Genomic DNA, 21924 nt, shown 5'->3' with positions numbered 1-21924 from the left:
GGCAGGGGGTCAGAATCAGGGGCTTTAGTATGGTGAGGAACCATAATTGGGTGCAAAGGGTGGCATTTTAACTCGCGGGTGCCATTCTGAGGGGAGCCACCACCTCCCCTACCTCCCCCGGGGTGGTGGCTCCCCTCAGCCCGGGCTGTTTCCCCTCAGGACTTTGCCCATGGGGCGGGGGGGGGGAATGCCAGGCCCGCCCCTCACGTCGCTACGAGCTGCCCGGCTCGATGCGCGGCCCCTGAGGCGAGGGGAAGGCGAGCGGAGGCGGCTGCGCTCCGCCCCTTCCTGCGGGAGCCCCGCAACTGCCGCCATGGCGCCGCGCCGGGCAGCAGCGGCAGCCCCGTTCCCCTCCGCCGCCCTCCTCCTGTTGTTGCCGCTGCTGCTGGCGGCGGCGAGCGCGGGCTTGAGCAGCTACTTCGGCACTAAGTCCCGCTACGAGGAGGTGAACCCGTACCTGGTGCGGGACCCGCTGTCGCTGGGTCCCACGGCGGCCGCGTCGCGGCTGCCCGCCGCCTGCGCCCCGCTGCAGCTCCGCGCCGTGCTCCGCCACGGCACCCGCTACCCCACGGCCGGGCAGATCCGCCGCCTGGGCGAGCTCCATGCCCGGCTCCTCCGCCGCCCCGCCGCCGCCTGCCCCGCCGCCGCCGCCCTGGCCGGCTGGCAGATGTGGTACGAGGAGAGCCTCGACGGGCGGCTGGCGCCGCAGGGCCGGCGCGACATGGAGAGCCTGGCCCGCCGCTTGGCCGCCCGCTTCCCCGCCCTCTTCGCCGCCCGCCGCCGCCTGGTGCTGGCCAGCAGTTCCAAGCACCGCTGCCTGCAGAGCAGTGCTGCGTTCCGCCGCGGGCTCGGGCCTTCCCTCAGCCTCGGCGGCGACGGTAAGCCCGGACCTGCCCCCGGCCCTTCCCTGAGGGGGCCCTTCCCTGAGGGGGCCCTTCCCTGAGGGGGCCCTTCCCTGAGGGGGCCCTTCCCTGAGGGGGCCCTTCCCTGAGGGGGCCCTTCCCTGAGGGGGCCCTTCCCTGAGGGGGCCCTTCCCTGAGAGGGGCTCCCCGGCCCTTCCCTGAGGGGGCCCTTCCCTGAGGGGGCCCTTCCCTGAGGGGGCCCTTCCCTGAGGGGGCCCTTCCCTGAGGGGGCCCTTCCCTGAGGGGGCCCTTCCCTGAGGGGGCCCTTCCCTGAGGGGGCCTCCCCGGCCCTTCCCTGAGGGGGGCTCCCCGGCCCTTCCCTGAGGGGCTGAGGGGGCCCCGCACTCTCCCCGCTGCCCCGGGGTTGAGGGGAAGCCGTGAGCCCAGTCCCACGTCCCCCATGAGGGGCACCCTGCAGGGACCCCGTTAAGGACAGCGCTGTGGTGGGGAAGCTGTCCCCGGCAGGGGGGTCTGGGTGGTCGTGCCCCGGTCCCCTGGGGACAGCGGCGCGAAGCGTCCCTGAGGCCCACATTTGCTTGCAGAGGTGGAGGTCCAAGTTAACGACGCCTTGATGCGGTTTTTCGATTACTGCGCCAAGTTCGTAGCCTTGGTGGAAGAGAACGACGCGGCGATGTGCCAGGTGAATGCCTTCAAAGAGGGGCCGGAGATGAGGAAAGTCTTGGAGAAGGTGGCGAGCGCCTTGTGTTTGCCGGCGGAGGAGCTGAACGCAGGTAAGGAATGCCTGTTACAGGCGGCTTCGGCTCCAAGTCTGCCTGAGAACAACTGCTGAGACGCCATGTAGTTACGCAGAGTAGGTAATTTAAATACGATGTAAATTGGAGACGCGGTCTCTAATTAAATGCGTGAGGCTGGAAATATGTGTTGGTGTCGCAGTAACAAATGCGTGTTAGTCAGTGGTCAGAAGAAAAACATGTCCGAAAATATCTTTCCTATGGATGAAATCAACTTTACCTTTGTTTGGAGGGGTACAATTCTTTTGTAGCTTTTGTAAAACCTGTTACAATTCAAATGCCCAAATAACCTGGGGAAAAGGTGGACACGTATGTCCATGTTGTAGCTTCCCTTGTCCTGAAGAGAAGTGCCAGGTTTCCCTGTGTGGTCAAGCGGTGGGGGAGCCCCTAAAATAGGAGTTGCTGTCGTTTCCAGCACGTCCCTGAAGCCACAATCCCAAAGCTGCAGCGTGATGCTGTTCAAACTCTGCTACCAGCCTGGAGGATGAGCAGTGGTTGTCACAGACCGCTCTGCGTGGAACCGACACATCCTCCTTGCGTTGGCTGCTTTGCGGTGATAAGAACACACTAGCAATCAACACCTATGGCATGCGCATCAGCAGACATACAGCATTTGATGTGAAATTCTCATTTCCCACTCGTAGCAACGTAATGTATAAAGCTTGCAATCTGAAATTTGGTTTCTGTGCAATAGTTCTGTTGAAAACTGCGTATGTTTGGTGATTTGCCTTTGGGCTGGTAATTATTTTCTGGATCACATTGTTTGCATTGCTAAGTTGTAATTACGTTTCATTTTAGAGGAAGTTGAGAGAAAGTTGCTACTTGTGTAGCAGTGGTTTATCTTTTGCTTGTTTGGTGGATTTATTGCAGATCTTGTTCAAGTGGCTTTTCTCACCTGCTCATATGAGTTGGCTATAAAAAATGTGACCTCCCCTTGGTGTTCACTCTTCAGTGAAGAAGATGCCAAGGTAGGTGCTAAATGGGAGAGAGATTTGAGAAGCCTTCAGAAGATGCCTTAGTGTTCAGATATAACTCTTTGCACAGTCAGAAGTTGTAAGCTGTGTGGCCCTTATTCTTCAGTCTAATGAAGCACTTTGGTCTCCCAAAGAGCTCTGGATTAACCAAGCAGTGAGACTGAAATACCCTTCTTCATTCAGACTTCCAACACTGGTGCAGTCTTTGTTTGTCCTCATTAAAACAGTTGTGCTTAATGGTTATGTGCTTTTGTTTCTGTAACATCAGAAATGCTCTGCACAGCTTTGCTTTGTATATGATAGTCATACGATAAAATGCCTTGATGCCAGAGGACATAAAATGAGGTCTTCCAGGTCCTCTAAAACTCGTTTGATATGGTTTTGGGGACTGTCAGATCTCTAAACTTAATGCCTGTTAATAAGGCTAGTAGATTCCAGATAAATGAGACTTGTGGTGGTTCCTCTTGCAAAAAGTACCTGACGTACCCTTTGTACTTCATATAGGAGGTGGCCATCTCTCAGATCCAATGTGCCACTGAGAAAGGAAATTTTGATAGTATACATCCATGAAAATGCTGGCTCAGTGAAATTAATGAAAAAAGCGCTTCTAATGCTAGCAATTGTAAGAAAAGGAGTGGAGAACATGTTACATAAATCCAAGGCACAGTTCTGTCTTTTCGAGATGTGTGCACATCTCTAGAGCGTGGAAATAAACTCAATTGAAGGAATGGGGTTGCTTCTGTGTGAAGAATGATTAACTAAGCTAAGGGTCTTTGACTTTCATAAGGCACAACCAGAAATGCTAAAAAAGAGCTGTGAATAGTGATTTTTCTTGTTGTGTGCAATACCTAACGGGTACCAGGTGAAGGTAGCAGCAAGCAGGTTCACAGCAGACTGGTTGTTTTAACACTGCATAGCAGAGCTGCAGGGTACTATTAAGGCTAAAACTTGGTGTGCTCAAAGGAGAGGTTGGGTTATTGTGGGAGAGAATCCCCTGGAGTCTTATTAAATTTGTAGAAAACCACTTTAGGGCTCAAAGCCCTGTGCTGAAAGTTACCGGAGTCTGGGGAAGTGTGGCTACTCTTTTCCCTAGGCGTGATGAGAGACAAGATGCTGAATTTGGTGACTCTTTAGTCTGATCTGTTGTGTCTGGTTTTACACTGAAGCATTTTCAAGTGGAGCCTTGATGTTTGTGGGTTGCTTTTTTCTTTTGTGTCAAAGAATTGTTGATTTTTCTGCAGTGTGTGGTAGCATCATTGCTCCAAGTTGTGGGGTTTTTATTTTCCCTTAGTGCAATAATAAAAACTTGAGAACTCTGTAACTTTAGGTGCTGGAATACCTGAATGACCTGAAGCAATACTGGAAGAGAGGATATGGCTATGACATCAATAGTCGCTCCAGCTGCATTTTATTCCAAGATATCTTTGAGCATTTGGATGAAGCAGTGGAAGAGAGCAAAAGGTAAATAAAAAGGGGTTTGTGCTTTGGCTGCAAACTTTCTGTGGTCAATCCTGAGTTGGATTTCATGTGAGTAGAAGTTGAGTACTTTCATTCCAAACATAACAATGTTAGGGGAGTTTGATCTAGAAGAATTTTAATAGAGAGGATCCAAGTTTTAATAAAGCAATATTATTGTAAAGAGTATATTTTTCTTCCACTGATACTCTGTGCCCAGCTGATGTATTTCTGTCTTTTAACTTGCTGATCCACACAGGCCTTCAAGGGACAGCCAGCTGCTCTGTCTCATAATGGTGTTTTCTTCCTGCACAGTTTGAGAAGAAACCGTTGAGCTAAAACAACGAGCTTTTTGTCTAAAATGTCTTTGTTAAAAATAATTTGTGGCAAAAATGGAAGACTGTGGGTTGAAAGCATCACCCTGATACTTTCTGGTTACTTAAGCACTTCAGTGTGGCAATCTTTCTTTCTGTGTCTGTTTGATCTGAGTCTTTTGTGTTGTCAAAGCTTTCTGGTGGGAAATGAAATGTAATTACGGAAAAGTAATTATTACAGATCAGCCCAAATGGTGATCTTAGACCAGATCTTGCAGGATCCAAGAGGCTGGAGCTGTAACAGTGTAGCAGCAAACCAGCCTTGTTGCAGCAAGCCTGGTTTGTTGTAAAGTGGGGAAGGGCAGACTTTACATGATATATTTGGTGCCCTGTAACAACAGGAGAAAGACACTTCTGTTCTGAAGTTGTTGTGAAAGCCTTGATTTGTTGTGTGAATCTGAAGTCAGTGGTTCAGCCAGCCGGTCCGAGAACTCTGGCTAGGATATTTAGTTTCACATCCTTATTCTTTTAGAGCAAAGCTGTGGTTTGAGAACAGCACGGCAACTGTAGGAAGCTATTAGGCCTTACAATTAACTGTTAGTAGACTTGGAGATACAATAGCCAGGTGTCTTCAAAGGATGATGGTTTTGTAAAGTGGTTTGTTTTCATCTGTCTCCATGGTTTGAGGTCAGTGGAAGAACAGCAGCAGTGGTAATGCATCCGCTGAGCTGCGCGGTCTTCAAAACTGCCTCATCGTGCCATGGATGTCACCATCCCCGTGCTGCCTGAAAAATTAGGGATGAGACGCCTGTGCTATTTTTGTGTATTGTTTACTCCTCAGAACCGGTATCAGTCAGCAGTCAGGATTCAGTATCTGTTTGGTGTTGATCTTGTCTCGTGTGAATCGGTGTGATGGGGAGAAGCAAAATAGGAACGAAACTGGGATCTGTTGTGGCATGGAGAAAACAAAGCCTTCAGTTACAGGCTGGGATGTTTGTGTCACAGAATTACCTGCATTTGCTTTCATGTGCTGGTAATCTATTATTTTTTTGAGAGCTCCTTTAGGCTTAAATACAGAGCGTTCATATGAGAATTAGTTTACAACCTGCGTGCATGTTTCTCATGCAAACTGAAGAATTATAAATTCATAATTTAGTGATCAGTCACATGAATGAACTACCTTAGCAGATAAGTGTGGAAATGTTTATAAAAGTACACAAAATCAAGGATATGATTGTAGGATTGTATAAATATTGTGCCACTAACTACTTGATAGAAACCACTTTATAAGTAACTTATAACTAATGAATTCAGCTTTAGTGTTGATACATAAATGTTGGTTACATGTGGTGGGTGTTCTCGCGTTCCTAGCATCCTTGGGACTTTATTTCTATATTCAGTATATTAAAGTAGACCTAGGTAACACCCAGCAGAATGACATTAATTGCTTTTATATTTCAGAAACAAAAGCATGACTCATGGGTATTTGAGGCTGTATGTGTGTGTGGGGGGGTTTTTTGTGTGTGGTGGGTGGTTTTTTTTTTTTACACTTCATAACTTGTTGGAAAACTTTTTTTTCCTTATAGTTGGCAGACAGAAATTAGAAGGAGCATTCCCATTTTGGATTGGAGGAACGATCCATGAAGTTGATTATAGGAGAGAAGACAGGAAAGAAGTTTTGCTCCTTTAAAAGTTTGCTGACTGTTGGCTATTAACAGTAGTAAAAGAACTGTGTAGTAATTCAGTTGAAGCATAATTCTCAGATGCTCATCTGGCTTTTTTTCTGGGGCCTTTCTGAATCTTACCTGTGCTGCATACCAGCCAGCACAAAGGAGGCAACTCTGTTCACTTTGCCCTGAATGGGTTAAAACTTGGCAGTTTGCAAACATGAAATAAGCTTGGCTTTGGGCAGGAGTTGCTGTGAATGAAGGATGGGTGGATGGTGATAGTGACCCCTCTCCAGCCACGCAGCTTAAGAAATTGTGCTGTCAAATGATCACTGTGGTGTCTGGAGATCCAAGGCGTGGGTGACCCCTCTTGTTGGAGTCAAAGCAGTGGTTTATGCTAGATCACCCTTTAAATAAGCTTCTTCACTGCATCTTTTCTTCAGCCTACTAGAGGGCTAAATGACAAATCCATCAGGGCATGGGCCATTAACACCCAAATGCGACCAGGTTGACAAGCACCCTGCTGTGATTGTTGTGTGCTGTGTCTGTCGCTAGGAACAGAAAAAGTAAGAACTGGGAATGAGAAGACCAGGGAGAAGTGCAGGTTACAAGAAAAACGGACAAGCAAGACCTTTAACACCCCTCTGTCCTTCTGAAATCTGAAAAATAACTTCTAAATGCAGCTTGACTCGTGTAAGGAGAGTGATCAGATTTGTTTCCTTTTAGTGTAATCTACTCTTTGAACAGTTGCAGCCTTTCAGTCCTTAAATTATACACACTAATTGCAGCTGTGTGTCTTGACTGTGTATAAAATACCCCTCTAAGTTTAATAATAGTTTTTAAAAAGCTATAGTTGACAAAATCGATATCTATATTTTTGCTTTATTGAGAACTAGATCAGCAGTCACTTAATTACAAGGTGGAGTGGGCTCTGTGGGGAAGAGCACTGAAGGAGCGAGGTAACTTCATCTTATCTTTCAGCTTTGGCTGCAGAAGTTTGGTTGCAATCTCAGGGGCTCTTGTGTTGTGTTGCCACCACAGAGGGAAGCAGGTGGGGAGTTCATGTGTGTGTGTAAAGCATCTTGCAAAATTCAAAGCTGGGGGGATGTTCTGTTTAGTCTGCATCATCCTAGAGGGGAGCTGGAAGCTTCCGAAATGCGTTGCCTTGCACAGAAGGAGCGTGTCACTCCGTCCCACGACGTGAGGTGGCAGTCTTAAAACACCGAAGACTTAAGTATAATCTGCATCGGGTAACCCGGTGCATTAAGAATATGTGGAAGTCTGCCGCCACTGACGTATTGGAACAGCTTGTGTTGCTTTGTGATCTGGAGAGCAGAGGTGCAAGTAGTGCTTTTTCATCTAGGGAAGGAGACTTACCCCGGATCCTGTGGCAATTTGAGAGTACAGATGCAAACAAGAAAGCAGACAAATAAAAAAAATCTGCCTGTCTTAATAACGGTAGAAAATGGTTGTGTGTATGTGTGCGCATGAGTGTCTTTTTTTTTTTTAATGGTATTGTGCAACTCCAGGGCAACACGTTGAATACTTCTGTAGCAGTTCATTTCTCAGAAAAGGAACCTTTGTGATGATGAAAATTCTTTTAGTAGAATGTTGTTTCAATTTAGTGGTGTTTAACATTGATTTGTAACTGGCTGTTAGCTTTAAAAAATTAAGAAAAAAATAATTTAATTCCAGAGTGTTACCTTTGCTCCAAGTTCTCTTTTCTTCCTGGAAAGCTTGGATTGGGCTATCCAAAAGTAGAAAGGGAAACATTTCTGTTCCAGCAAGAGGCTGTGGAATCTGGATTATCTGTTCTGCTCCAGGCTTGGCAGTGGAGAACAGTGTTGGCAATGCTGCATTTTTGTAGATACTTTAAGTATTTATACTCAGCTTTTCCTGTTTTCGCTTGCAGTTACAGCTGAATTCAAAAGAGAAACCTTGCTTTTTTTGTAACCCTGTTTCTTCCACAAAGGGATTTTTCACCTTGCAGTCTGACTCCTCATGGAACTCAGTTGCCTTGTTAAAGTTCATGTTTGTTTCTTCTGGAGAAAATATCTTCTGCTGATTAGTCTATCCCTAAAAAAATGATAAAGATGGTAATGAATACCTATTGCTAATTAGTCCCACCTTCAATTTGCTGTGCCGAAGTTTCAGACATTTTTGGGATCTTTCATCATATGAATTCCAATAGATTTCTTGGTTTAAATGAGTTTTTCACTATATGGTTTCTCTTGTCAACTGTCCTTGTCCAGGCAGCTGGTGGAAAGGTGTTAGAATTCAGGGACTTGGATCTGATGTTGCATTTATCAATTATTATTAGTGACCACCTACTGTTAGCACACACATGCACGGACCCGATTCTTCTGCACCCTCAGTGGCAATGAAGCATAGATGTCTAATAAAGGTTAATTATTCAGTAGAAAGCATCTGCTCCTTGAGACCTTAACCACAGTTGCAGTGGGCCTGTCAGGACCACGTTCCTCCATACCTGTATGGAAATGGCGTGGTCATCCTTCTAGGGAGAGGTTTGGGTGTTAGGACTCTTTATTCCATACAGATTTCTCTTAATTACCAAATCCAAAATAATTGCATCACGAGGATTGAATATAAAATGAAGCCAGATTATTTGTTGTACTGAAGTGGCACACTTGGGCAGTTGCCTTAGTCCATAAAGCACTTTATTTTTGTGAAGACATAAGAATTGCATTTTTCCCAAGTCTTCCTGCTATGGATAGGAATTACAGAGTCAGACTGTGCAACTATGGGGCAAAGCAGCTAATGCTCTTCAGGTTTCTGTGAAATGCCCACATGAGCTTTACATCTGTGGTCTGGGAGTACTGTTCTGCCAACAGGAGCTGTGCGTGTTGATGAGAAATCCGTGTATTACAGTAGTTAGTGCAAAACGAAGCTGCCTTATCTTATTAAAAAAAAAAGTAACAACTACACACTTGGGCAGGGGTTGATTTGCAAATTGGCTGTGGCACACTTTAAGGAGATGAACTATTCATTAAAGTTGTGTTATACTTTTTTGTTCTAGCTTCAAATATTTAACAGGTCTGCCTTTTTTATTTGTGAAAGAGAATACAAAATAACAGTTATTACATGTATTGTCCAAATGGTTTGCTGTAAGGCTCTGAGAGGTATGCTTTGTGCAGCCATCTCGGTATTTAAAGGATGTGGCTAATGGTTGAAAATACTAATCTAGGTGCACATACACATTGCAAAATATTTGGTGGTTTCCTCTGGGAGTAAGCAGGTTCAAGGTATTTAAAAAAAAAAAAAGACTTAATTGAATGTGGGCATAGTTCAAGATCAAGTGAAGGTGATCTTTGTATTTACACCAGGCTAAGCCAGAAGGTAAACAGCTCCATTTGCCAATTTATTGATAACTTTTATTGTTTCATTTAATTTGCCTGCGTCTTTGCAGGTCAGTTCACAACAGAATTGATAACCTTTCTGTAGTTGTTTACTGCTGTGCCCTAATTGCTCCTTTCAAAACTATGACTCAGTACAAAATAATTCAATATATGATCGAAAACCAATTAGCTGTTCAAAACTATCACTTTATAGTACGTACAAAGGGAACAGAGCAAAAAGCTTCCACGTATGCAGTAGAAATGATATAATCGGATTTAAAAAAAACCCCACCTTTTGCTCAGATCTAAATTGTTCGGTCATTTCAGGGGTGTCCCCACTGTGTCCCCTGGCTCTTTGGGGTACTGGGAGAGCCTGCGATGAGAGCTGCAGGGGTAGGTGCTTGTCACCTCATCTGCTAATTACATAGTGATATATAACTTACACTAAGGTCAAGCAATTCTTATTTTTTTTTGCATCTGTTCAGAGAGGAGAACAGGTGTGTGCATGTGATATGCAAACTGATCCCTGGAATAAGATGCTCATGTATTCACAGAACAATGTGCCAGCTTTACAGTTCACACCATTTACATCAATACACCTGAAAAATGTGCAGGTCTTGACTTCATTTCCAGAAAATGAGAGATTTGCTAATGAACTGTAGATGTCTCAGCAGCTTTGTATTATGTGGTATGGTTGGTTTTGATAGCTCAGTTTTTCAAAGATGAGGCTTCTGACGTGATTAAATAGTGCTTTTGGGGAAACCAGGTAGAGATGGGAAATTCTCCATGGGTCTTTGTTGCACATTCAGCAGTACCTGTGTTTCTGAAGCGTGTGTGTTTGCTGACAGCTCTCAGATACCTCAGTCCAGGGACCTCCCCTGGGAATGTGTCTTCATCTCTCTCCCTAGAACTACGTATTTGAAGTGTTACTTGTGCCTTTCAAACCTCCTAGAACGTACTTAATCTCACATTAATTGCCTAATACTTGCTTGCTCAGGATTATGCTGAAAAGATCTCTCAACAACTTAATTATAGAGTCATATCCTTTTATCTGAGGAATTAAAAACCCAAGCAGAACAATACCTAGGCAGCCAGCACACAAATGGACTGATCGAACCAGTATCCACCTTGACCAAGAAGGGTTTCACAAGTGGCCTGACTCTTCTGATTTGGTCGTGGCTCATTGTGATGGTTCAACATTGAGCATCAGCAGGATGCTGCTGCAGTGATGCATTTTGCATTTAATCCCTGGGGTCCCTAGGAACCTGAGAGGTGGGACCATTCAGAAAAGAGCCTTTGAAAGTGCAGAAGCTCTGAAGTGAAATACAATGAAGCCCAGTTAGCTTTGGGTGATTAACTCTAACCGGACTAGATAGGAGTTGTTGCCCTTTAATCAGGGTTTTAATGAGTTTTGCTTAGTCTTGTCAGCTTTTCAAGTTTACCTTTGCCGTGAGTGAACTCGTTTATGTCCTTGTTGGAAAAGAAGGCAATTTTTATTTTGCCCGTATTTGTGGTGCCATTTTCTTGCGTTGGAACTGGTTCTGGAAATGAATGAGTACAGCTGTCTTCTGTTCTACTATTTCAGGTGGAAATTCTGACACATGATTTTTTTCCAGAAATAAATTGCAGGGGCAGGTGGGAGAGATGGAGAATTCATCCCATAGCTGAAAATAGAGGGTTTTGAGTCCTTTGTCCTGGCTTTTATATGGGGGAGAAAAAAGGGCAGAATGTAGTCTAAGCCTGCTTGTTTAACAGTTGTTAAAACTTGCTTTCTTTGAAGTTGTTGGAGGGAGTTTTACATGAGGTTTGAAGATTGACCAGTTAAGCTTTGCTTTAGAAAATGTTCTTTCTTACCCCATTATCTCCTGGGGTCTGGCTGTCTCTAGCTGAAAGTTACACTGGTGCTTAGAAAATAAGCTTTGGTTAAAAGAAAGTTCACTTCTTCTCTATCTAGAGTGATGTATCAGTAGTCCTAGAAGAGTAGGAATGGTCTACAGTTGAGGACGAGTGAGTTTTATGTTAAACCTGCATCTGCCAAGATCAAGGAGAGCTAGAATTTGCCTGAATGATAAATCCCACATCCATGCTTCTCCATGGTGCCTTTTTTATTTTTCCATGGTGAGACTTAGCTTTCAGGGTTGTGCTGATGAATCGTTGAGTAACTTCTTCATTTTCAGCTGTGGTCAGATTTCCTTCGTGGGTTATGGTGTGGGCGATTCAGCAGCTGAAGTTGACACATCTGAAGTCAAACCCTGCTCATCTTCTGCCCAGCGACAGCCACTTCTGCTCGTTTGGAAGTGCCTCATCAAATGAGTATTAAACCAATCACCAGCAATTGCTTTCAGACAAGCTCATAATATATTATGGCAAAGTTTTATGCACGGTTTCTGCATCTCCCTTTAAAATTGGGAATGAGACTTTATTTTTCCTACTGATCAGTGTTATTCTCCAAGTCATTTACTACTAAGTAAAAGGGAGGAAAAAAGTTGATTGAAATATCATTAGCACTTGACGGAGTACGATGTTGAGAACTTTGATGCTTCCAGGTGATACTGAGTCATTAATTGATCGTAAAGAAGACCAAGTGTGGAAACCTCAGGCTTTCTGTTTAATATTTTATTAGCCTGTGCTACTGTTTTGAATTTATCAGTGTTTTGGTGATTGCGCTTTGCACTCCTTTATCAGGAATTATAGAGGCAGTAGTAACCTTTGCCTGTGCACATGCTCTAAACAGGCAATCTCTCATGATTTCCCCCTAAATAAACATATTACTGTTGCTCTTTTAACCTTGATGGTGATTTTTATTGTTGTTATTAGATGATATGAAACCACAGCTCAGCTGGAGTCGTTACACCAGAGACTGAACAGGGAGTGCTTGACTCTTAGAAATCGGATATCCAGCACTGGTGAGAAACCAAGTATATTGTGTTACAGAGGCTAATGAAAATTTAGGATTGTATGGTATAAGGAAACAGTTTTAATCCCCGTTAAAATAATCCCATGGGATAGCTGAGCATGGGAGAGGTTTGTTTTGTTGCCCAAGGTCGTTTAACCTGTCAGCATGAGGATTTCGTGAGACTAATGCAGGGGAAGTAAAAACCCGAGTTACAGTGAGAATGAGCAGCTCGTTTACTCCTTCTTTTGTCTTCATGAGATTTTCCTTCCTTGTTCTTTGAAACTCCTGTGTGTATATATGCTATAATTTGTTTCCTGTTCTGGAAACGTGGTTTTTTGTTTGGTGGGTTTTGGTTTTTTGTGGTTTTTTTTTTAACTTAGGAAGTTAACCACATTTTTTTGGTGATTTATTTCCATTTCAAAATTTCTTCTAGCATTAGCTGGAAAGTAAAGCCAAACCTTGCTTAAAGCCAGCACTGGTAGCCAGAATGCTACTTTTTTTTTTTTTCTTAGCAGATCTGAAACCTTTTTTTTTGAGAGTGGGGTAGATATGTGAGATCTACTCCCTGTGGAGTGAAGAATGCCTATATAACACTTGTTTTGGAGACTTTAGCAGCATATTTGTATTAGTAGCTTCCTTGTTCAGTAAACTATAAAATACCACCACGTTTGGTAGCAGGTGTGTGTATAAGCGGATGCAGCTCAGACAAGGGGTTGCTAGAGCTGGGTGATACAGTTCTGGAAGAACTGGAATGAAATAGCTGAAATAGCAGCCAGTGCGTGTTGGTTTTAGCCAAGAAGCTTGTGGGGACTGGCAGGTGTGATGATTTAAAAACACATAATGAAATAAAAGAAAAATGTGAAAAGCAGCTCTAAGAGAAAATCAGAATTATAGGCCAGTGTAGTGAATGTAATGATTGACACCAGCATTGATGAATATGATATGCCAGGATAGCGTCAGAATGGCTCTTTGAAAGAAAAATAAACCTCTTGGAGCTCGTGGGAAGGATCAGCAAGCGTACAAATAGGGTGATCTGGGAGACAGAGTCATGATTTTCAAACACCTTTCAACAGGTTTCCTTATCAAAAGAAATCAAGCAGCTAAGGTTAAGGGAGAAGGTCCTTACATGGGTAAAAAAATGAATAAAAATACAAGAAATGGAGAGTAGTAATAGCTGATAGATTCTCCTAGCAGAGGCAAGTCGCTAGAGGAGATGGATCTGCAAAGATCTGGGCTGCTTGCGTGTTGTAAGTGACCGAGGAAAAAGAGGTGGGAAGTAGCATTGCAAATGCGGCACTTTATTCAATGTAAGTAAGATAAATTGTTTCTACTAGGGGGATTGTAAAAGGACCTTGTGAGACTAACTGGGCTTGAAAATTGCAGATCTGTGAAGTAATCCACATGGGAAAAATTATCTTATCACCTGTCTGGTAGAGTCTGGGATAATGTACTGCTTAGGAGTTGAGTTTTGAGGTGGTTGTAGTTGTATGGAAGTGTCTTGAACTTCTTTCAGCTTACTAGAAAAGGTGTTAGATGTGAATTAAGAGAACAGCATCATGGGTGCAGCATAGGTGTACCATGTACCCTACTGTCTTGAGTATTTTGCATTTGTAATACTCTGATCTAAAAGGATACAGCTCATTTGGAAAAATTGTGGCATGACTAAGGTAAAATTCCTCAACTTGGAAAGAATATTATTGTAAAGTTGCAAGTAGAAAGGATTAAATGGTTCATAGCATCTACAAATAGAAAAAAAATAAGAGCAGTGTGTGAAGTTGTGTACCTCCTTGCCACAGAATGTTGCACATCCTAGAAACATATGTGGGTTTAAGGAGAGATTTGATAGATTGGTGGAGGAAAGATTCATTGAGAGGTCCTACATTACACAGAAACCATTCTGGCCCAGGAGATCTCTGAGCTGGAAATGGAATATCAAAGGAATATCCTTCTGTCTTCTTGCATAGATATGTATTTTTTGTTGACTGACAGGAAGGGTGTGAACGTGTCCTAAAACCTAAAAAGACTTCCCCGACTGTGTGCGGGGAGGGGAGGATATAAATGCACTAATCAAATAAGAGGAGGGAACAAAGAATTGAGGGGGAAGGGGGCCAAAGGATCCAAAAATTTTAAAATTTTAAAATAAGGGAATTGGAAGGGAGGGTCATAAATAAAAAGGGGAGAAATGTAGGCAGAACGATTGATTTTGGAGGAGCTGGAAGAGGGGCTGTAGTAAATGTACACCCTGTGGTGCAGCAAAGGCACAGGTGGAAAAGATGTATGTCCTCAATACAGAACCTTTCTGTGGTTTTAATGCTTCTCTTGGACAGGAAACAGAGACAAGTTTCTGCTCTCTTTTTTTAAATAAAAAGTGATGTTTTGCCCAAGGGGAGATAACGGACATATATGTCTAAGGAGTGCAGTCAGAAGAGCTGCCGGCTCCAGGGAGCAGCTGGTACGAGGTGTCTGTGCCGAGCTGGTAGTCCAGAGCCCATCCTGTCCCTGCTAAACTCCTCCTTATCTGGTCAAAGTTCGGATCTTCAGACAAGTCCCCCAGTTAACCATTTGCTTTGGCCTTTAGGTTGCAGCGGAGGCGACACCTCCTTTTCAAGCCAATCCAGATGTGTCTGGTCTGTGGGTGGACTTGACCAGCAGCTGGAGCGTTGCCGAGTGTCACCTCCTGTCTCATGAAAGCTAAATGTGTATTTACACGTACTAGGACAAGTGACCCAGGCCAAGTGCCACTTGGAGATAGTCCCAAAAAGCCATCATCGTTCTCTGGAGCAGATTTTCGTCTTGGCTGGTGCTCCCTCAGGCAACCAACCAGCTCTCACCTTTCCTTGGGTTGAACAACGCGTAACCTTTTGTTGTACAAACTGTCTTTGTTTTAGGTTTTGTTCATGGTATGAATCAGTGGCTTAATTTGCTGGCATGTATGCTGAGGGAGTGTAATCTTCTTTTTGAATAGCTGGTATCCTCAAGAATTAGTAATAATGGTAGTCCTGCCTATAATTTGGAATAATAAATTGAGGGGGGACAACTGTTTTTCTCCAAAGACTGGATTGCTGTCTTCAGACTAAACTTTGGTAAAAAAATAAATTGGCAGTATTTTGCTATCAAATTACAATTCTTGTTCTGGAACAATCTGCAGTTTAAAAGCATTGGTGGCTGTAGAGGTAGGCAAGAAACACTCCCTAAAATCCTGCCCTGGTAATAATGTGTCAGGGACGGAATCGGTAATTTGTTTGCTTGTGCAGGCAATCGTGTGCTTGTAGTCAGGTCAGAGGGTAATAGGGGTTTACTGTAGTTTCTTAATGTGCCAATAAGTTTGTACTTAGACTTAATTTTAATCCTGAAACTGACTTGTTGCTTATCCTTTATTAAGGCAGTTGGAAAAATTATTCGATCCTCAAATCTAGGAAAATTAATGCTGAAAACTTTAAAATTTTCCAGGTTTAAAATGCTGATAATGTGAGGGCTTCTCTTTGCCACGCCTTGGATTAATTGAAGGAGAAGTTTATTAAAAAGACTTTAAAAAATTCTGTGTTGTTTGAAGTATTTAGAATAGCTATAGAAAAAGGGTATGTTTGAATAATAAATCATTGGTCTTTGTGAAGCAGATTGTGTTCTGGATGATCTCACTTAATAGCTCATTATGCTTTGTCGTTCAGGTACATTCCGCGTCTGCCAGGGAACAACAGAAATAAATTACAGACTCTATATCCTCTTAAACACAGCTCGGCATCCTGGGAAAAACTGTTATATTTTAGCTGTAGTTTTGTACTAAAGCAAATCTGTGAGACTTGTAGTGCAAAACCCCTTGTGTGTTGTTGTTGGTGGTGGTGTTGTTGTTTCTTGTGTGTTTGTGGTGTGTTGTTTTTTTTTTTTTTTTTTTAAAGTTTCAGGGAGTTTTTCCAAATACAGCCCCTGATGAGGGAATGGCTGTATGTACTTGCAACAGGTCTGCGTTACAAAAATAACGAGTTGCGTGGGAAGACATCACAGTGGCGGGGGTTCTGTCACCACGGACAAAGGGCTCGAGTTGGTTTGTTTGTTAACCGAGCATTGCAGCTGGCTTGGCGATGTGTTGCCCTTCTCTCAAGTTCCGGATGGGAGAAAAAATGCTATTTAAACATCTTATATTTAATCCAAAACCAGTATATTAACTGTAGCGTGGTCACTGGATCTTCCCCTACCTAGGGAACTAAGTTCGCGCAGGGAACCAATAAGAGCCAATACCTTAAATTGGGACAAAACTGAAGAAGCTTGGATGCTTTAAAAAAAGTCTATAATAGACTCAATTTCCCAGACAGGTTTTTATCGGGCATTGGAGTAAAACAAGTTCAAAGTCTACTTCTTTAAACCTTTGCTGCTGACAGCTGTGCAATATGTTGGTATGTTGGTTTTAAAGCACAGGCTCTTGCTCATCCTTTGCACTTTTTTCTTCTTTTAGTTCAAAACCTATTTCTTCACCTTTGATTGTACAAGTTGGACATGCAGAGACACTTCAGCCACTGCTCGCCCTTATGGGTTTCTTCAAAGATGATGAGCCTCTGAAGGCAAACAATTACATCAGGCAGATGCATCGGAAATTTCGCAGTGGCCGGATTGTGCCTTATGCAGCCAACCTGGTTTTTGTGCTTTACCACTGTGATCACGTGAAAACCTCTGAAGAAGAGTATCAAGTGCAGATGCTGTTGAACGAAAAACCGCTGGTGTTTCTTCACTCGAATGAAACCGTCTCTACTTATGCGGACCTCAGGGGCTATTACAAGGACATCCTGGAAAACTGCCACTTCAAAGAAGAGTGTGAATTACCAAAAATTAATGTTACTGCTATTGATGAACTTTGAGGGAATGAAACGGAGTGGGTATTCTGCAAATCAATCTCAGTTCTGTTCAGTGGACAGTGTGAACAAGCACTTTTGATGATTTGCTGCTGCTGTGTTGATTTTTCTGAACTTGCGGATTCGATGGGTTGTCTTGGTTAGCTCAGTGCACTCTTTATTTATTACATAAGCAGAATTACAGAAACAAATGCTGTAACAGGGATGTTGCCGAGCATTTGTAACAAATACGTGATGCAAGATAAAGCATACCTATATGTTTATATGTACGAATAAGTAATTTAATTGGTCATTCCTCTTATGGATGTGCTGTAGATGGGTTTAAGAGCTGGGGCAGCTTCTGTTTTATCAGAGCTGGTGATGGCTGGACTGATTCAGTATTGCTTTGCACTGCTTGTTTTGCTAGCTGCTGTTTTCCTGTGGCAGGCATGAAATTATTCGAACTTCTGAGCTTTTTTACTCCCTTTTCCTGAGCCTCTAGGAGGGAGAGGGTACATAGTCCTCCTCCACAACTTCTGCCGGGACAGCACCACATGAACATCTCTTTCTTGGGCATTTAGAGCAGGAGGAGTGAGTGTGTTCCTGCTTGCATTATCTGCCTGAAAAGTCATCATTGACCTATCCTGCAAGACAAGTTAACCTCCAGGGTAGGTAAATTATCTTTAACCCTAAATCCAGGCAGGTTTTGGACCGTGAAGAGGATCTGACCAAGACTTGGCTCGCTTTAAGGCACCAAATGGGTGTCCCTTTTGTAGGCCTTATACATTTGATGTGCCACCTTGTTCTTAAAATGAAGTTGGTTTTAAAGAAATTGATTTTATACAGGTACTGGTGATATTTTTTTTTTTAAGGCAACTGCACTTAAAGTAGGTTCACTTGTTACTAAAGTCAGGAAGTTTTAGACCTCTGCAGTGTGACAGAAAAAGGAAAAATGAAGGTGATTGTCCAGAAATATCTGAAATGCAGTTAAGTCAGGAAAAATTCCTTCGTTGCCCGGAAGGGAATGGCTATGTTAACAAGTCACGCCGAAGCAAATGAGGGTGTGGGTTTATGGTGTTGGTAGACGTTGAAGTGCATACTCACACCCTCTAACATGTGTTCCAGAGCTCACCCTGTAAAGCGAGATGTAGTTTACTGGAGAGGGGATGAAAGGTTGCTATAAGTGATTACCACGGAGTATCAGCTGCACTATAAACATTTATATCCTCATTTGCTTCAGGGTTAACTTATTTTTGTAGCCTCACCTTCAGAACTGGGCATTTAACTGATGTGAAAACAAAAAAAGGAAAGAGCCAAATTGGCTCGAAGTTGAGAAGTTAAACAGATTGTAAAATTTATTGTATGGTGTGTTTTTTTTTTTTTTTCTTCTTGAGGATTTAGGCTTCTGTCACTTTTTAGTATGGATGGTACGAAAGTGCTTAAGGTTACATATCTGTAAGTTCTGGAGCAATCAAAAACCTGTGTTTTTTTTACTGTTGTACTCTGAGTTAAGGGCTCTTCCTTAGGTTGGGGATGAGGTCCTGTTTCATTCGTGCCCTATTTCTGTGGAGACCACGGTTCTGATTGCCGAAGATACTGATTAAAACTGGTGGATATTTCAGCATTAACATCCCAGTGTGATATTTGCCTGCGTTAACTCTGTAGATCTTTTTCTGAAACTGATAAAATGGTTAGGGAGGAGTATCAAGGCTGAAACAAATGTAGGAATGTAGGTCAGGATAATTGTCAGCACCAGCATATGATTTTTACTGCTACCTGAGCTTTGCCTGTCTCCTTTTTTACATGATCTTACCTTGAGACTAAGTCAACTGGTCATAAATTACTGCCTGTTACGAACAGTTAAGCAGTTAAGTTTGGTAAACAGCAGATGCAATGGTAAAAAATCCACACTTGAACAAATATTTTTTTTTCTGTGAGTCAGCCATCCTGTGGTGATTCAGGATTTGAACAGCAAGGATGAAAGCCTGCCTGTTGGAGGGGAATGGAGGATTTCTGTTTGCCGGCTCGCTGAGACTACTTTTAAGGCATCCCATTTAAAAGATAAGTCCTTCTTCCTTATGGAGGAGAAGTATGTTGCACTTGACTGCCTTTTTTTGTTCCTGTGTGAGGTGGAGAAACAAAAAAAATTCCTTCTACAGTGAAGCATCATTCGCTTCTGCACTACCAAGTTGATCGGAGGCTTGACTCTGTGCAAAGAGCTTCAGAGGCTGTTTCCTGTTTTGCCTCAGGGTACAGGTCCATCACACCTCCAGCATAACAGATACGTCTGTGGCGGCTCTCGGCAATTAACAGAAAAGGAAAATGTGCTCATTGGTTTTAGATCTATATGTAAAGGATGCACTGACTCACTCCTTTGGCAGAATTAGAGGCTGAATGTGGAAACTTTGCACAACTGTAGCAACAGAAGTGTTTGGATATGTAAATGTTCTAGGCACTTGTTCATGGGACTGTTACCATCAGGGAGGTGATTTCAGGATGACCCTTCTATTTAGTAAATGTATCAATTTGGTTATATACCAAAATGGAAAATGAAAATGGATCAAAATATTTCCATCAAGTTGGGTACTAGCTCAGTGACCCGCATTGAACAGGCTGCTGCATCTCATGGCACTGCGGGTTACCACCTCTGAAAAAGTCCTGCTGGAAAAATAAGGTTTTCTCCTCTTCTTCATGTGGCTCTGGACAAAATGCCTCGTCTCAGTCATGTGTTGAGGACTTTGTTTCTAACCTTTCTCAAACTGGAAGCTTTCATAGATGAAAAATACCCACAGTGTTCTTGGATGCTGGCCGTAAATGTGTTTGAAATGCGTTTTATTTTGTTAAATGTCTAAAGCTTAACTAATCCCTCGGGCAAATTCATTTTTTTTCTCCTAGTAAGTACTGCTGCTGTGATTCTGGTTAGCATCGATCTGTCAAATCACTGGATGCAATGCACATTTGTAATAATACGGTGCTAACTGGATGAATTTTGAGAACTTGTTCTGGCTTTTTAGTGCTGTGAAATAAAACTGCACGCTTTCTTCATCTCTGTTTTATGAGCAGTAATAATGACATAATCTTCACTATCATGGCTGTGTTCTGCTTCAAAATACATTCGATAGGTTGCTATTACTTGCATTGGTGTCTCTGGTTATTTTAAGTCGTCAAATTGCTTGGCGATTAATAGAAAATGCCTTAATTAGATTTTTTACTCTCATGTTTTGAGGTGAGTGAAAGTTGACTCTTGTTTCCAGGAGCCCTGGTTTTAAAAACAGCAACAGTTTCCTGACAAGGAAAATGCAAAATGTCTGGAAATGTCCTGCATTTTAAGTGGCGTGAGGGTTATGCATGTATTTTTGTGCATTCCGGAATCTGCTGCAGTATTATTTTTCTAAATGTTACCACTCTCAATGAGAGACTGACACTGTTGATTTGTTAAAGAATTAGAAACATATGCAGTACTTTCTAACCTGTCATTTCTTGTTGGCATTTAGCAATAGATCCTTGTTATTGAGCATCCATTACCTATGTAGCTTAATTCTCTTAAATTTGATTACATAAAATTAAGCTTTGCCTGCAGCGTGCTCATGTGCTGAGGATGCAGCATTTTTGAGATTGTGCTGTGGCTGGAACGGCATCATCTTTGATCAAGGGCTGGTTCTTCATTTTCGGAAGTATTGGTCTGTAAGACAGTTTGAAATAGAAAACAATTAATGCTGTTTAGTTTAAAATAAACAAACCAGCCCCCAAAATGTATAGTCATAGGAAAAGGAGTGAAATGTCTAAAATGAAGATATCAAACCTTCTGGGGGAAGAACATCACCACCACTATCCCCACCCCACTTTTTTAGGATGTATAATATATTAAATGGTAATTTTTTTGGTGGTCTGACTTTTCAAAAGGTATTATAAGATGTTTAGTTTGCAGTTGCTGGTATGGCAGATATAAGGGTTTGTCTTAGGATTGTTAAATTCTTGCTTTCTTGGGCTTGAAGTTACAGGCGCTTTCTCCTGATTGTCACAGTCATTTCAAAGCCGGCCCGTCCTAAGGACTGACCTTCCTGGACCCAAGTGAAGGTCTCTCCTCCACAGTCTTCGAAGGATAGTCAGTTATGGAGAATTTTATAGAAATTCAAACAATATACATTGGGAAGCCCCCCAGAACATGGTGCCAGGAACAGGTGAACCAGGGAGAGCTCATAACTTTAAGATTTCCAGGGAGAGAGAGAGATTTTTTTTTTTTAATTCCCCCCTTTCTTTCACTTCCTCCTCCTATGAATTTGTTGTCCTGAGGCCACCCACATTTTTGTCCCCGTGTTGTTGCGTGATGGTGAGGCCACGCTTTGGTTTTGTGCATGGGGAAGTGGGTTTATTTGTTTTAAAAGTCCTGGTTTCGTGTTGCTTTGGCCCATGGGTGTGTTTTGTCTTTGTTACACTGCCACTTTCAAATTCATCTTCATCACGAAGACTCAGCAACTGTATCCGGCTCAGCTTTTCAGTGCTGCTTTTCTGCCTGATTTCTCAGGATTTGTGGTCCAGTAAGTAGAAAACTATTTCTAAATTGCTTTGTTTCTGATGTTGGTAAAGATTTTGAAGAGGGTTTTCATTGACTGAAACGCATGCCAGGTTAGAACTAGGTTCTGCTTCCAGATCTGATACAGGCAGATGTTTGTAAAGGCTGTAATGCTTTTTTCCCCTCCCTTGTTTGCTTCCAGAAGTAAAAAATGAAGATTATATATGGATTAACCTGCATTTACAGCTTTTTTTTTTTTTTCCACCTTAGTT

The 21924-nt window shown here is 42.9% G+C and overlaps 1 protein-coding gene across 1 annotated transcript; it reads left to right on the top strand.

Moving 5' to 3' along the window:
- The first annotated feature begins 305 nt into the window (after positions 1-305).
- Positions 306-20287, top strand: MINPP1 (multiple inositol-polyphosphate phosphatase 1). The gene is made up of 5 exons (XM_065638836.1): positions 306-878; positions 1445-1633; positions 2525-2622; positions 3956-4089; positions 16767-20287. Exons 1-5 carry the CDS (start codon positions 314-316, stop codon positions 17164-17166), a joined length of 1386 nt encoding a protein of 461 aa, XP_065494908.1. The 5' UTR covers positions 306-313; the 3' UTR covers positions 17167-20287.
- The last annotated feature ends 1637 nt before the right edge of the window (positions 20288-21924 follow it).

This window comes from Caloenas nicobarica, chromosome 7 (assembly GCF_036013445.1).
Source record: "Caloenas nicobarica isolate bCalNic1 chromosome 7, bCalNic1.hap1, whole genome shotgun sequence".
Classification (NCBI taxonomy): domain Eukaryota; kingdom Metazoa; phylum Chordata; class Aves; order Columbiformes; family Columbidae; genus Caloenas; species Caloenas nicobarica.
Note: the sequence above shows the minus strand (reverse complement) of the source record. Positions and strands in the feature narration are given on the sequence as shown.

Coding starts and splice junctions, on each gene's coding strand:
- MINPP1 (XM_065638836.1), top strand. CDS start 314: ATGGCGCCGCGCCGGGCAGCAGCGGCAGCCCCGTTCCCCTCCGCCGCC. Junction 879..1,444: donor CCTCAGCCTCGGCGGCGACG/GTAAGCCCGGAC, acceptor ATTTGCTTGCAG/AGGTGGAGGTCCAAGTTAAC. Junction 1,634..2,524: donor GGCGGAGGAGCTGAACGCAG/GTAAGGAATGCC, acceptor GATTTATTGCAG/ATCTTGTTCAAGTGGCTTTT.